Source organism: Trachurus trachurus (assembly GCF_905171665.1).
Source record: "Trachurus trachurus genome assembly, chromosome: 8".
Taxonomy (NCBI): Eukaryota; Metazoa; Chordata; class Actinopteri; order Carangiformes; family Carangidae; genus Trachurus; species Trachurus trachurus.
In genome coordinates, this window is record NC_139905.1 from 10629101 (window position 1) to 10644737 (window position 15637).

The 15637-nt window shown below is 40.5% G+C and overlaps 2 protein-coding genes across 2 annotated transcripts in view; one reads left to right on the forward strand and one right to left on the reverse strand.

Moving 5' to 3' along the window:
- Positions 1-15637, reverse strand: part of cUnh16orf89 (chromosome Un C16orf89 homolog) — a 302917-nt gene that overhangs the window by 69189 nt on the left and 218091 nt on the right. The window lies entirely within an intron of this gene.
- Positions 1916-15164, forward strand: rab5c (RAB5C, member RAS oncogene family). The gene is made up of 6 exons (XM_083977136.1): positions 1916-2035; positions 8400-8739; positions 11286-11437; positions 11667-11789; positions 11899-11992; positions 13464-15164. The coding sequence occupies exons 2-6, from the start codon at positions 8574-8576 to the stop codon at positions 13589-13591; spliced, it is 663 nt and encodes a 220-aa protein (XP_083833262.1). The 5' UTR covers positions 1916-2035; positions 8400-8573; the 3' UTR covers positions 13592-15164.

A 15637-nucleotide genomic window follows, 5' to 3' on the forward strand; every position in this document is an offset into this window, starting at 1 on the left:
TTTTTTTTTTTTTTTTTCTGTCAGTGTTTGTTGATTGTGTTTCAATTTCTTGGATTTCCACTGACGTTTTATTTTATTTTATTTTAATAATGGAAATGTTTGTAGAGGATGATGGGAGATTGATTCAGGACCCTGTGGGGATTCTGCTTAATGTGGGTGTGTTTGTGTAAAGGGGCAGACTTGGAGGGAAAAAACAAAACAAAACAACAAAAAAACACCTGTAAAACACTATTCTTGTTTTTGGCTAAAGCTGCTGATTGATCTGCGAGTGAGTGCGTGTGTGTGCGTGCGTGTGTGTGTGAGAGGGTGAGAGAGAGAGAGAAACAGTTTCTTCAAACACCGAGCTGAACATTTTTCTTTTTTTAAATTATTGATTGTACAGTTTCAAGGCGAGGGGATGAAGAGAAAGACTTTTTCACAATAAAACTATTGAATGTTGGAGTCAAGACGTCTCTGTGGTTATTTTTACTGTTGATTTGCTGATAGGCAGTTTTTTATTTTGTAAACATGCATGATATACACAGATAGATACATTAATGAAGACTATCTTAACCACAACTGACACAACAAGTACACCACAAACCATTAAAACAATAACCAATTACCAAGCTCAACCTCATTGTGGCAATAACCGCTGGGTTATTTTACGAATATGAAATATAAATGAACCGTTGTTTTTAAGTTTCTGACAGGTACAGTTGCTGTGTCTGGGGCCTTTGGTGCAGTTTCTTTAGAGAAGGCTGCCATCTACTGGAATTAAACCTCACACACACCCACACACACTCTCAATGGGAAACTGTACCTACTCCTTTTAACAGGGTCAGAGATATGTGAACTGTAAAAATAACACAAGTTGCATCAAAATGATGCTCACAAATAATACCAGAGTTTGATGTTGTATATTGTATATTTGTAAACTAAAAGAATGCATGAGAATTTAAAGTTTCAGCTTATTAAAACGTTGTATAAAGTTGTGCTTAGGTTGAAGAAATTTGTATTTGTTAAAAAAATAAATAAGAATGAAAAAACGGCAGCAAAACATGAGCAGATGATCCTGTGAATATTCTCATTTGTCCAGGTCATCGTTATCCCCAAAGAAATTTAAGTCAAAAGCAACTGGACTTGGTTATTTGGGTCAGATGCGTACATGAACTGATGAAGCCTCTTGGATGAGAGGTGAAACGTCTTCCTAGACAAATAACCAAGTCCAGTTGCTTTTGATTTTAATTTCTTTGGGGATGAGCAGATGATCAGTGTTGATGTGATACAAAGACATTGTATCGGAAGATTATTGAATAGTTGAATAGTTTTTTCAACACATACAGATCATTGTGTGTACACAGACATCCACCAAGAGATTATATGATATTGTGACTTTGTTTAACCAAATGTTTAGCCTCCTAATGGTGCTAGAGATTGAACAAACACTCTTCTGGGAAGTGGACAACCCACCCTACCTCTGGTGCCACTGTACAGAAGAACTATAACTTACTTCAAACCAACTTACTTACTTTAAAAAACATACCCCTTTTTGTAGTATTTATTTGATTAATAGCAGTAAAATGTTATCTAATTTGTAATTATTATTATTATTGTTATTATTATTATTATTATTATTGGATGTGTAGCCTATATGATCTAATTTGTGAATGAATTATTTGTAACAAGGGGTAGACAATATAGGTTTGCTTCTTTCTGCCCCCTTTCATTCAAGAGTTACAGTATTGTCATTTTTTTATGATTTTTTTTTTAATGCTCGATAAATGAATGAAATAAACAAATAAACTAAACTAATATGATCAAAATCCAAAGACACTACCTGTAAAAGGATGGTAAAAGGCCTATAAACACACAGTGACGCGTGGAGCAGATGCTGCGCTCTCATTGGTCAGAAAAAAGTGGGCGGTTCCCGGAAAAATCGCTAACCGGAAGGGAAGGCCGGAGCCTAAAGAAGAAGAAGGAGAAGAAGGAGAAGAACGGAGCCTCCGCCGCCGCCACCACCACCGATGAGACCAGCAAAAGAAGGAAAAGTATAGTAAGTGAGACAAGTTGAGATTATAAAAGGTCGGAAGAGGTGAAGCGGAGACTTTGAACGCGTGTCGGTCAGTTTGTCGACGCGGAGCTGCCGTTAGCCGCCGCCGCTGCCGCCGTCCGAAACCAACGGTTCATCGGACTGACTGGACCGACACGGGAACCTAGCAACTGTCTCTGAGACCGGAGTTAACGTCAAATACCCCCAAAGAAAAGGAAAAAGAAAAGAAAAACCCCTTTTTTGGATGAATATTACCGAGGGGGGCAGATAGAGTCGTTCACTGCCACCAGTTAGTTTGTCATAATGTCACAACAGCTGACGATGTGGAGCCGAGAAAAGGAAAGGAAAGTTGTCCAGTGACGTGATCGACTTGTTCTGGGTTGTAGCCCGGCGAACTAACGCTTTCTTTAATAATTTTAATGAAGTTTTAACCTTTTGTATGAGTTATTTATTTTGTTGTTGTCAGATTTACGCTAGAAAGCTAGTGCTAATGCTAGGTAGGTAAACGATACGGCCAGCTGTGTAACTCGTTGATAATTTATTTTATCAGCCAACTACTCCTAAGTGAATGGCATGTTATCTAAGTTAATTTACTATTATATACTACTGTCACTGTCACTAGCTGCTAACTATACCTTACCTCCCTCTCTAGTAGCTTATATTGCAGTGGATGTCAAACTCATTTTAGTTCAGGGGCCACAGACAGTGCAATTTGATCTCAAGGGGGCCGGACTAATGAAATAATAGCATAATAACCTATTATAAATAACGAGACGATACATTTCCCCCCTTTGTTTTAGTGCAAAGATGTTTTATTTACAGCTTATGAACTATCCTTTTACAAAACATGATTAACAACCTGACATTTCTTGAGGAAATGTGCAATTTTTAAACAATCGTATACCTTTTTCTGTCTTTAAGTCATTATCACACTTGGAAAATTCATCCAGCGGCCGGATTGGACCCTCTGGTGGACCAGTTTTGGCCCACAGGCCGTATGTTTGACACCCCTGCTGTATTGTTAGCTACAGTGTGGTTAGCCAGGTCGGTCATTGTGTTAAAAGTTATTACTGCTCTGTTTGAGATAGTTGACACGAGGCAGGGAGCAAGTTTGTATTTAATCAGGTTATTAGATTGTAGTTTGACAGCTTCTACCTGATTCCCCCTCAAGTGGCAAGATTTACTGTTTGCCTTTTTAAAATGGCAGCTTATTATTTCTCTTCGGTCATGTCATGTCAGGTGCATTTATAGTAGGCTATTGCAGAGATCAGCTTTCAAGTGTTAAAGGCCTTGAAGCTCTTTGGCCACAGGCTCGACTCATGTGAAACAGTTAATATGTGTAACAGTTTGACAGGCCAGTAAATGTCAGCACACTTGTAAGTTTTCAAAGGTGTCATCACATCCAAGTGTCATAAACCGCTCTCAGCATTTGTGATGTAATTCAGCCGGTTTACATTGTTTTTAGCTCATGTACCTGCACATGTTTCTTCTTTTTTTTTAGATTTAACAGCAAATACAGGCACACGAATCCTCCTGTTTATGGCTTTATTAAGGACAGCACAGCTCAGACCTTTGAGACGGAGAGGGGAATTTACGGTCGCATGCCTGGGCTCCTGTCAGGTTTATGGCGCGTGGACCTTGTCCTCCGAAAAGTGGTGACACATCTCGCTCAACAGGCCTGAAAGAAGAACTGTGAATTTGCTCCCGACACACACACTTCCTATACAACACACAGTGTGCTATTTGAGTGTGTGTGCATCAAGGACGTCCCTCTCTTTTCTTTCCTGGGCTGTTTCAGCACTGTCTTTTTTGATTTTTAAAGGTCAGTATTGAACTGACCACTTGGCCAAGTAGTTTATTGTGCTCTACATCAACACTCTGACTTACTTCCTTCTAATCCTCTGTCTGATTTGTGCAGACGGATGCTGATGTTGGAGCTTTAAACTACTGTCCAAAAAGATATAAGGGACAACAGGTGTTTTTTCTGTGGTTTGGTGAGTTGTGAGGTGCAGAGAGGACTTTATTGGTGATCAAGATCTTCATGCAAATAGATTTAAAATTCGGTTAGAATGAATTTGCCTCTTCTATTGCTAGGTTTTGACATAGAAAGCAGAGTTACTAGACTATCAGACCACGAGCAGCAGTGTAACATGGCTGCTGTTGTGCATTTTTCTGTCTTCATTTGTGCAATGTTTTTTAAACTAATTGCTGAGTTGATTATAATTTCCTGGAGGGGGGGCGGGTGCAGATTTAGTTTGGGCCTGTGGATGACCACGAATCTTGGCTTTGGTCACCGTCGACCTTTCCACACAGAAGTCTCAAGAAAAGGAAGTGCCTGTGATTACCTACTGGCCCAGGCCAGCAGCTAGTGATGAGTATATCCTGTTTGCTTTTCCTGAGTCATGTCTCGTCCAAAAACTGTCGCTTTCCTTTCTTTATTAGAGACTCAGACTTTTAGAAGGACTTACCTCGGATCAAGATCTCCTCCTGTTTCATTTCAGGATCGCTCTGTTTTTGTATCTCGTCATCTCTGGGCAGATTCAAAAAAGCTCTTTGCCGCTATTATCTCGGGTTTTGAGTGCATGGTTTTGGTGCATATGGAAATTTCCACTTTGCACTTTGCAGACAGGAGTGTGGCCATTTGGCAGAGCAGACAAAAGGAGGACGGTGATGCAGCCCCCCTCATATCATATCAGACACCACCAGTTCTTCCAGGACCCCACCCTTTTTATTGACGTGAACAAGCACAAGTTCACGCTTGTTCTGTTGCATCTAGTCGGTACAGTCACCATAAAAGTCGTCGGACTAAACTACTCTAAGTGGAACGTGTGACTGAATTCAGATTTTTGCACAGTCATTACACGGCCATGCACTCACTCCCAATTACACAGCGTGGGTCCAAAAGCCCGAGAGCATTTGGAGAATTGTGTTTTCCTGCTGAGGAAATGATCTTGTAATACGTGAAACGAATCAGACAGGTACTTCTTTTCTTCTCTATGTCATTTTATTGCATAAATGTGGCGTCTAAAGCTGCAACTGCTTCTGAACTTCCATATTTTGTTGAGTTTGAAGAGAAGAATCCAAACTCTTAATCTATATGAGCCAAAAGGCTGATGCATACAGCTTGAAAGGACATTTTTCCTGGGAAACTGATTAAAAAAAATCAAACACTTTGACCAAAATCAAAATCTAAAACCTGAACATTTCACTGCAATCCATTTTTGCACATGAACTTTGTCTTTGTTATTAAGACGTACTTACATTACGCTGTCGTGAATGAGTTAAACCACAGTCACTAAGTATCTTTTTCCAATTCGCTCTCTTGTCTTTTTATGGAGCTATACATTTGACGGCACAGCGCAGAGGAAAGGAAGGGGATCATTAATTGACTGTGGGAGACCAAAGCCGATGCTTTCACTGAGTGAACAGCAGCTATTCATAGAAGTCTCACTGTATCTGTGTCTTTTTTTTTTTTTCTTTTTTTTTTTTTACAACATTTTAAAGCCAGTTTCGAGTCGAGTGAATAACAAAAGAGCAGTCTGTTCATATACAGGTGTTTTAATTTGTGCACACATGCTCATATGTAGGTGTTGAGTGCAGTGTGTGATCCCTGCTAAGTGTCTGGATGTCACACTGGCAGCAGAGCATACAGGAGGCCACGATGAATATTTCACAGGCTCTCCCTCTAGTCTGCTCCTTCTTCCTGCCTTTTCTCCTCCCCCTTTCTCTGACCAATGTCCCACTGTCTCTCTCTCTCTCTCTCTCTGACCCACTTCCCTGTGGAGGCTTCAGAGCCCATTAGAGATGCCATCAAAGCGTCCGTCACAGGCTGCTAAAGACGTGTGAAGGTCTGTCTCAGTAGCAGCGAGCCACTTCTACCTTTTGCACCTTCTGTGCAGGTGTTGGTTTGCCAGTGCTGAACTGTTAACAGCATCTTTAATCAGTAGGTAGCAGGCCGGGTGCGTAAAATTGGATGCAGTAATCGATTTTGTTCTGCTTAATAGTTTGTATTCAGCAGTATGAAAAACACATTTTCAGCCCTCGGACAGACAATCTGTTTTTCTGCTCCTCACATTTCTGAAACCGTCTTTCACAGTGTTCATTTGTAGCATAACAAAGTTACTTTCTCTGAATGTGCAATCTATTCCCAAGACATTTTTGTCTATAATCTCTCCATGAAAGAGATACTTCCCTGGATCAGCAGAAATTACAATTTGCAATTTACAGTCATCGCTGCTTGTTTAAAAAGTCGACTTTTCACACTCGCATTTGTAATTAGTTTCAGCTAATTCCAGATAATTGTTACCAAAATGTAATTCTTGTTCATATTTCCACTTTAAGAGGCTTTGAAAACCAATTAGGCCTCGATTTTGGCGCCACTCTGCGTGTTTCGTTGGCCGTCTTCCACACACTCAGTTCTCAGTCTCTTCTCCCCGCTTCCCTTGGTGAGGAGGAATGTGAACAGGTGAGAGCTCGGCTCTGCCGCTTGCAATCAAATGAGTGCGGAGCGACTGTCTGACCCAGTGAACAGAGAGTCTTTATTCCTCCTCCGACTCTGTGAAGGGTTCCCTCTGCTCCTTCAGGGCCTGTGTGAAGTCTGTCTGCGAGCTAAAGAGCCCAGTGAGACCTCAGTTCACTGTGGGTGACTTTACTTTCGCTGCATACAGGTGTGTGTGTGTGTATATGCACTTTTTAAAGCCTTATAGCAAAAGTAAGCAGGTTTGGTTGTAGGTAGTGCCGCTGCAATGAAGCTAATTTACTTTTATGTTAGAGTAAAAAGTTTTTGTTGCTCTGCGACAGTGAAAGCTAAAATCAAACTTGTGCTGTAAAGTTTAGACACATAATGATAGACACAGGGCTGCTCAGCAGAATTGAGTTAATGCATGTTGCATGGTTGGTGCACAGCACTATCAAATGAAACATGCCAGTTCTAAATATTTCATGGACAGAGCCATGATCTCCTGTCACATGCTGGAGATTAAGTCCAGCTCAGCAGCGAGCTGCAGGAAAAGGACCAGCACAACCAGCCTCTGTAGACGATTAGCAGTGACATCTCTGCCTCTGGTTCTCCTCTGAAGGAGAGAGGTCTAACCTCCGGCTCGGCTTCAGCACGTTTTTTTTTTTTTGTTTTTTTTTACAGAGATGAGGCTATCCCAGGTTTTAAAGCACTCAGCACTAAAATGTCTTCTGCAATCTTCACTTCCTGCTTCGAGCCGAGTTGTGTTTCCTGTCCTGCGACCAAGCAGAAGCTGGCTGACCTCATGTGTATCAACCAACTGAAAAAAAAGATTAGGCAAGGTTTCATACTCGCGGCGGCAGGCCCGAAGAAAAGAGAACAAACAGCTGTTGAGCGGTGCTGTTATCTCTTATAGCCGTACAGTTTATTTTCAGCAATTTATGATTCGGTTAGACGGCGAAAAACCAAAAAAAAAAAAAAAAAAACTTTTGATTTTCAGAGTCAAACTGAGTTACAGGTTCCTCTTTGTGCTGTCACAACAGTTTACTACCCCAGTCTGCTGCTGGCCTTTTGCAAAACAAACTTTCGTTTCGTGAAGGTGACGCGTCAAAGATGTTTAGTTATTTTTGACTCACTGATTAATTTTGAGTTGGCTCTGTGTGTTGCTGAATAGAAATAGCCACAGAGATCTTAACACTGTATGGTTACAGCTTCAAACTGTGGCCAGACACGTTAAGAGATGAGTCACAGGAACAAGTGTGTCGACTCAGATGCTTGGTTACTGTTTGGCTTCATGCTAATACCTATCTCTTATATACAGTATGTACTAATTTTGAAGCTTTACCTTACTCCTATCTGTTCACATGGGCGCCATCGACTCTCCACATCCACTTCACTTTATCTCTTTATCTTATTTAGATTTTTTTTTAGAAGTTAAGCAAAAAAAAAAGTGAAGCGAAAGTAATAATTGCCCCTCGTGGTAATAAACTAATCACACACTAGCAGAGCGACCTGTGGGAGCAAGACGACGGTACACACAGTTTCACATAAGTGTAATCATCCGGTACTTGTTTATAGTAAATAATCAACTCTTTATCTGGAGCCCCAGCCCCACGCTGAAGCAGGTTTCTGTGTCAACACATTAGACTTTAAATTATCTGATGATGATATTTTGCCTGGGAAAAAAAAAAGAAAGAAAAGTGGACTTTGTTTTATATTATGAACTCTTCTCATTAACAGCTGCCAGCAGGAACAAGGAATTAATTTGTTTTTGTTTTTTTTTGTTCTCATTAAACACTCCAGTGGGTTTGACTGATTATAATATTCATAGCGTGTTTGCTTTAATGAAAATGTTAATTTCATTATGGAGCGGATCTTAATACACCGTCGTCTTGTCCTTTTGTTTTCCAGCTCCTACCGGTGAGGTCTCTTCTTCCTCCGACTCGTCTACCTGCCCGACCTGAACCCGTCCTCCTCTCTGCACCGGGCCCGGGTCCACCACACTTCCTCCCCACCCCTTCTTCTCCCAGCTGCTGCTTTTTTCTCCCAGTTTTTTTTTTTTTTTTTTTTTTAAACACTGCAACCATGGCAGGGCGAGGCGGACCGGCGCGGACCAACGGCACTGCCGCGAGCAACAAGATCTGCCAGTTTAAGCTAGTGCTGTTGGGGGAGTCGGCCGTGGGGAAGTCCAGCTTGGTGCTGCGCTTCGTCAAAGGCCAGTTCCACGAGTACCAGGAGAGCACCATCGGAGGTGAGTAGAGCTGCAACAATGCATCGATTAATCGAACAACAATTGATTATTAAATTAATCATCAGCTATTTTGATAATCAAATTAAGAGAAAAAGTCCAAATTCTCTCATTTCATCTTCTTACATCGGAATATTTCTGGTTTCTTTGTTTCCTTTATTTATTTTTAAGTATGTGTTCATTAGTTTTTGTTTGCAAGTTACAGCAAATCAAACAAGACATTCTTACATGCAAGAAACAGAGCAAACTTTTTCTCCCTATTCTCCCTCCCTTTCCCTCGTCCCATCGCTAAATAAGTAAAACATTAAAACTATAAAGATAAGATGAAAATAAAGCAAAAAGGAAGAAAAACTACTAATACGGTAATAAGTAAATGGATAATAAAAAATAGACAAATTCTGATAACAGTTAATATATGATGGATTTCAAGGGCGTTTCTCAGGACATTATCTTTGTTCCTTTATGACAATAAACTGAGTATCTCTTTGGTTTGTGGACAAAACAAAACATTTGAGGACGTCACCTTGTGGTTTGACAAACACTGATTGACATTTTTTAACATCTATTTCCATTTTATTGACCAAACAGCTATTCTATTAATCGTTTAAATAATCAACAGATGAATTGATAATGAAAATACAGTAATCCTTAGTTGCCGCCCTAGAGGTGAGGTTTCGTTCTCCGATACTGATAATAGTTTCTGCTCTGAGTCATCCTGTAATGGCATCAGAGCTGCATATCTGTAGGAAAATCTCCTCAGTCACTGAAGGGTAGAGGCCGTTCAGTCTCCACCTGTGCAGTCAGACTGTGTGGGTGTGGCTGTTTGGGTTGTACGTCACAAATAATGTCTGTAATAACTCCATAGATGATATCTTTTCACACATTTAACTTTAACTTCTGGAAATTACCCACAGGTGTCACACTTTTATTTTTATCTATTGAAGCAACTATCCTGTCAGTGTTCATGATGAGACGGCCCGAACGCTGCTGCAGCAGAAGGAAACATGTCCTTGCCGGTAGAGCGGAGCTTCTTGCTCGAGGGTTTAATCTCCTGTGTTGTCGGAGCCCAGGAGAGGGAGCGGCAGAACCAGTTCTGTGCAGCAGCAGCAGCCGATCACCTGACTCCCATGAGCCATCGAGCTCCTCGCACTGGCAGACGTGTGCATTGATTTCCGTGGAGACAAATTACATTTAATAAGAGTTTCTGACGGTAATGAGATGAGAATTCTTCAGAATAGCTCCTCTTTGGCTGCAGAGGAGTGTGAGGTTATGTGAAACAGGAAGGAATTGAGACAACAATGGGGATTTCCTGGACCTCCTGTAGATGAGTGAGGCTGATCAGTTTGAAAAATAAGCAACACATACTTATGAATATGGAAATCTGTCTGCAAATTTCAAAAGTGGCTGTCCTCCTCTAGCCCGAGGGCGACGGGACTCAACAGGAGTCGACTCCCCTCAATCCAGCAGGAAAAACGACAGTGACAGGTTTTCCTCTTCTGTCAGACATGTTGAATTTACACAACAGGGCCGGTTGGTCGATACACAAATGTTGCGTCTGTAATGATGTGAGTGAATCATTAATCGCTGCTAAAACCAAACTAAAACCTAAAACGAGCAAAAGTAGTTGCAACATAGTTGTGGTTGTGTTTGTTGCTTCCCTTGCAGCCACAAGCTGAACTGTGGACACACTGCAGCCTTTTATAACATCTACCACTACTCTGCTGCCTGCATTATTTAAAAGTTATTATAAAATTCAGCTGTCATATGTGTATCTAAGGATTTACAGGGAGAGGACTGACTGAAGTTTGACCCCGTACATAAGCTTGTATATCCTGTAGTCAAACTTTTTTAAAGTTTGTTTTCAGGAGATCAGAGCGGCCTGTTTTATTTTCACTCAATATAATAAAGTCATTACTCATTTTTGATACATGGCCTATCATTAAGGGAATATAATTCTGGTATACCATTAAGTTTAATGCTATAAAGTCAAATTGACTCTTCTTTTAGTTTTGTTTTTCATATTTTTCTGTTGAAACAACTTTTTATTTTTCCACTAGCTTGCATATGAGTAACATGGCTCATGGATGTAGACAGGATGCTAAGTGCTTACGCTGACCAAAGACTCATAACGAGTCAGCACTTTTTCCTTTCCCCCTCTCTCTCTTTTTTTTTTTTTTATTTCTGGTGAACTTGTGCTCAGCTGAATGCCTGGTCAAAGATTACAAAGCTTTAAAGTATGTGCTTTGCCAGTGAGTGCTCGGTTTCCTCTGTCATGTGACAGTCGGCTGAGTAAGCGAGTTGTGTTAAGCTGCACCTCCTCCTGTCATTCATACTCTTTACATTATACACAGCCTTTTTGTGTGTGTTTTTTTCTTTTCCTTTACTGTTTAATCCTTTATTTTCCTTGCTTAGCTGCCTTGTCAGCACTATAGCACATAATGTATCTTATTATTTAGTCGTAACCTTAATCTTAAACCCAGCAGATAACAGCTCTGTCATTTCCTGCTTTAATGACTTAATATCTTTTTCTTTTCTTTTTTTCTTCCCAGCTGCCTTCCTCACACAGACGGTATGTTTGGATGACACAACAGTCAAGTTTGAGATCTGGGACACTGCAGGACAGGAGCGGTATCACAGTTTGGCACCGATGTACTACAGGGGAGCCCAGGCGGCCATCGTGGTCTACGACATCACCAACACAGTGAGTTTCCCCGTCCGACTGCGAGACAGGACACAGAAGTATTACCGTATATTATGTCATTTGTTTGCTGACCCTTGTCTTCCAGCCTGGGTTGATGATTGCTTAATTCAGCAGACGGCTACAGACCTTTGCTCTTTTCACTGCCACAGACAAATGTAACATCAACAAAAAAAATCATTGATTTAAAACATGTTGTGCCTTTTTTTTTCTTTTTTCTTTTTTTTTAAAGGACACATTCACACGTGCAAAGAACTGGGTGAAGGAGCTCCAGCGACAAGCCAGCCCAAATATTGTTATTGCACTGGCAGGGAACAAAGCAGACTTGGCCAACAAGAGAGCTGTAGATTTCCAGGTAAAATATCGGACTTTTTATTTAATGTATTTTACATCTTTTAATTTAGTATTTGTAATATTGAATATAAGCTGTCAAATTATATCTGTGTTGTATTAATGTGTTGCAGGAAGCACAATCGTACGCAGATGACAACAGTTTGCTCTTCATGGAGACTTCAGCCAAGACTGCTATGAATGTCAATGAGATTTTTATGGCTATAGGTGAGTGACTCCCAGTGCAGGCGCAGTTTAAAAAAAACAACAACAACATAAAATCAGCCTGTTATTGTCTTAAAGGGATACTTCACCCAAAATCGACAATTCACCAATTTTCTACTCATGCCAAGGAAGGGTTTGGAGAACTTTCAGAGTCATCAAAACGCTTTAGGAGTTACAGGGGGGGTCCGGCTTGCAACGGATTTTCATATAATGGCAGCAGATAGAGTTCACTTTTGAATCGTCCAAAACACACACTATGAAACATCCACATACCTCCATACTGCTCGTCCGTACTGACCCAAGTGTCCTGACGCCACCACATGGAAAACATTAATTTGATCTCTGTTTTTAGCCTTGATGTAGCAGTAGCTCCCAGTGGCTCTGTTGATGTTTATGCACAGGCGTGAGATTTGCTACGAGATGTTCTTCCGTGTTTACATCACACATCCAATGGTTTACACAACGAAAGAACGTCTTGCAGCAAATCTCACGCATCTCTCGCAGCAACTGGGAGCTACTCCTACAACAAGGCTAAAAACAGAGATCAAATACATTTTTTTCCCAACAACTTTTTCATGTGGCGGCTTCAGAACGCTTGGGTCAGTACAGACGAGCAGTATGGAGGTATCTGGATGTTTCATAGTGTGTGTTTTGGACGATTCAAAAGTGAACTCTATCCGCCACCATTATATGAAAATCCATTGTCAGCCGGACCCCCCCTGGAACTCCTAAAGCGTTTTAAAGACTCAGAAAGTTCTCCAAACCCTTCCTTGGCATGACGGTGAGTAGAAAATTGGTGAATTATTGATTTTGGGTGAAGTATCCCTTTAATAGATACAATAAAAGGTTTAAAAAGAGATAATCAGAGACAATAAAGGAAGGAACAACAGACACAAGATTAAAAACCAAATGCATGGAAAACACAGACGTTATGAACAATATGATAACATGGGTTTAGTCTTCTACTATTGTGCTATTGATAAATATAAAATAAATAGAAATGAATTAAAGGATTTGTGATTAAGTGCATGTTTGTATCGCATGTGGAGGCGAGTGCAATCAAAGAAAAGCGTTGTCATAATCCCCAGTGGTGTGCATAGTGAGAGGAGTTAATCATAAAATAATAATAAAAATACACAGCTCAATGTGGCATCTTCAGATTCTTAATTTGCAAAGCACATTATGTATGACAAGGAAAAAACAGCAAATCCTCACATTTTAAAAGTGTTTGATGGTTTTGTTTAAAAAAAAAATACTTAATAATTGAATCAATAATTAAATAAATCAGATATACGCTATAAAAGTCTTCAATATTTTATGGTTTTCCGGGTTCTTCCATCACAGTTAAGTGAATATCACACAAAAACATCTGCCGACATCACCTGAGGCTCTAGAAAATGTTATTATGTTAATTAACAAAGAAAGTAAAAGCAGAATGGATATTGAAATACCTTGTGCTCCCTCTGCTCCACAGCCAAGAAGCTTCCTAAGAACGAGCCTCAGGGCGGAGCGGGCACCAGCGGGCGGGCCAGGGGCGGCGTGGACCTGCAGGAGGCCGCACCACAAGGCAGAAGTGGTCAGTGCTGCGGGGGCGGGAACTAACCAACCGTCACCGACCGACACCAACGACCAATCAGCTGATCCGACCTACAATCTACAGCTTCGATCAACCAGACCACACATTGAACCAGCCAGCTGTCAAAACTCAATGTCCCATCATCGGGGCAAATCAAACCAAACCAAACCACGGTCCGACCGACGACGACGACCCCATCAGCACCGATTAACTGTTTGGCAACACAAAAAAAAGTCAACTGGCCAGTAAACTGCCAGACCTCCCCCTCCCTCCCTCCCTCCCTCCCTCCCTCACCCACCTTTATTCCTCCCTCCTCCCTCCTTCCCTCCCTCGTCATGGTTACAGCTGATGAACCGACCAAGAAATCAAACGAATCTCGTCTGAAACCCCAGGACCTGCCAACCCATGACCTCTCTGTTGATGATGGACACTTGACGGCACAGTCGGGGAAAAGAAGAAAAAAAGAAAAAACACGTCCCACTCTCGGAAGAAGAAAGAAGGAAAAATAATGAAAATAATAAATAAATTAAAAAAAGAGATCAGTCATTACCAATGGCACTTGATATAGGGCCAACTCGCTCTCCTTTGTTTCTGTATTTGTGTCGAGGAAGAAAAGAGAAAAGAAAAGAAAAAGATTAACGCAACAGGAAGGAATAGAAACAGGCTCATCATGCCCTGTCCCTTCTCTTCTTTCTGCCCCCTCGCTTTCCTCCTCCCCCCTCCCCCCCTCCCCGCTGCCCATGCACCGTACATTTCTTAAAGTATTTCCAACATGGTCTCTCATGATGACACTTGTTAAAACTCAAATCCAGGTGCATGCAGCAGCAGTCAGTCCTTCGCTTCTCCGTCTTGTTCCTGGTCGGCTTCCTGGAAAAGATGAAGAGAGAAGGTCCGTAACAGGAGAACGGGAATGGACAGATGTTTCCTCCTTGATAGAGCTGTGTAGATTGAGTTATTACATTGTTATTATTATATTATTATTATTATAACTTCAACCTGTTTTGGCTGTTCAAGTATGATTTTAAAGCCTGCACTCAAAAAGGTTTTACAATCATCCAACTATGTTATATCAAACCATTATACAGTCAATAGTACTTTATTATTAACACTGTCACCCATAAGTAATTTTAGCATTAATGTAATGTTTTTGAATAATCAGTGTAAAAAAAAAAAAAAAAAAAAAGGCAAATACATGAAGCAGGATTTGTTTTCTCGACCAAAATCACAACAAACAGTGTATTGAAAACATTTTGCTGTATTTGTATCAAGACTTTTCAGAAGTTTATAATCAATCAGTAGTTCTTGTCAAAACGATATCTTCCCGATCTCTACATGATTTTCTTTCTGTCAACCTTAATTATTTTGTGGATTTTTTTTTTTTTTTTATGTCTTAATTTTTTTTTCTTCTGAAGATCTATGGTATTAAATGCACTGGTTCTGTCTCATCATCTTTGTGAATTGAGATGTTATCCACCTCCTCATTCTCCTCCTCCTCTTCCTTCCCTGTTTCTATTCTCTCTTTGTTTTTACTCTTCATATCAGGGAGGGATTGCTTTCAACAGTGTTGTCGTCCTGTTGTGGCATCAATAACTGCCCAGCAGCCGATGCTGAAGTCGGGGGGGTATAACGGGGCAGAGTGGGGTCACGGGTAGCGAAGGAAGACAAAAGTGTGATTTTTACAAATAAACAAGGGGAAGGTATCTTTTTTTTGTATGCCTCTTCTAATTATTTCATCTAAATTTTAACAATCACATGGGTTTTGTCCCTTTAAGATGATGACCAGACCAACCGAGCGGCAGAGACTGACCATCCCCCCTCTTTGTGTTTCTTTCTTTCCCGTCAGAGGTTCAATTTTCCTTTGAAATGAGACTTAAAACTTAACTGCTTTCATTTTCTCTTCAACAACACTAACTACTGTAGATACAGTTAACTGGACAATTGTATTTAATTTCTCTAATACTTAAAAATACATGTAATAGCAATTTGGTTGTTAAATATTGATGCATATTTTAATATATTACTGTATGACATCAGGAAATCTGTTCAATTGACATATTTTAACATGTGTAAAT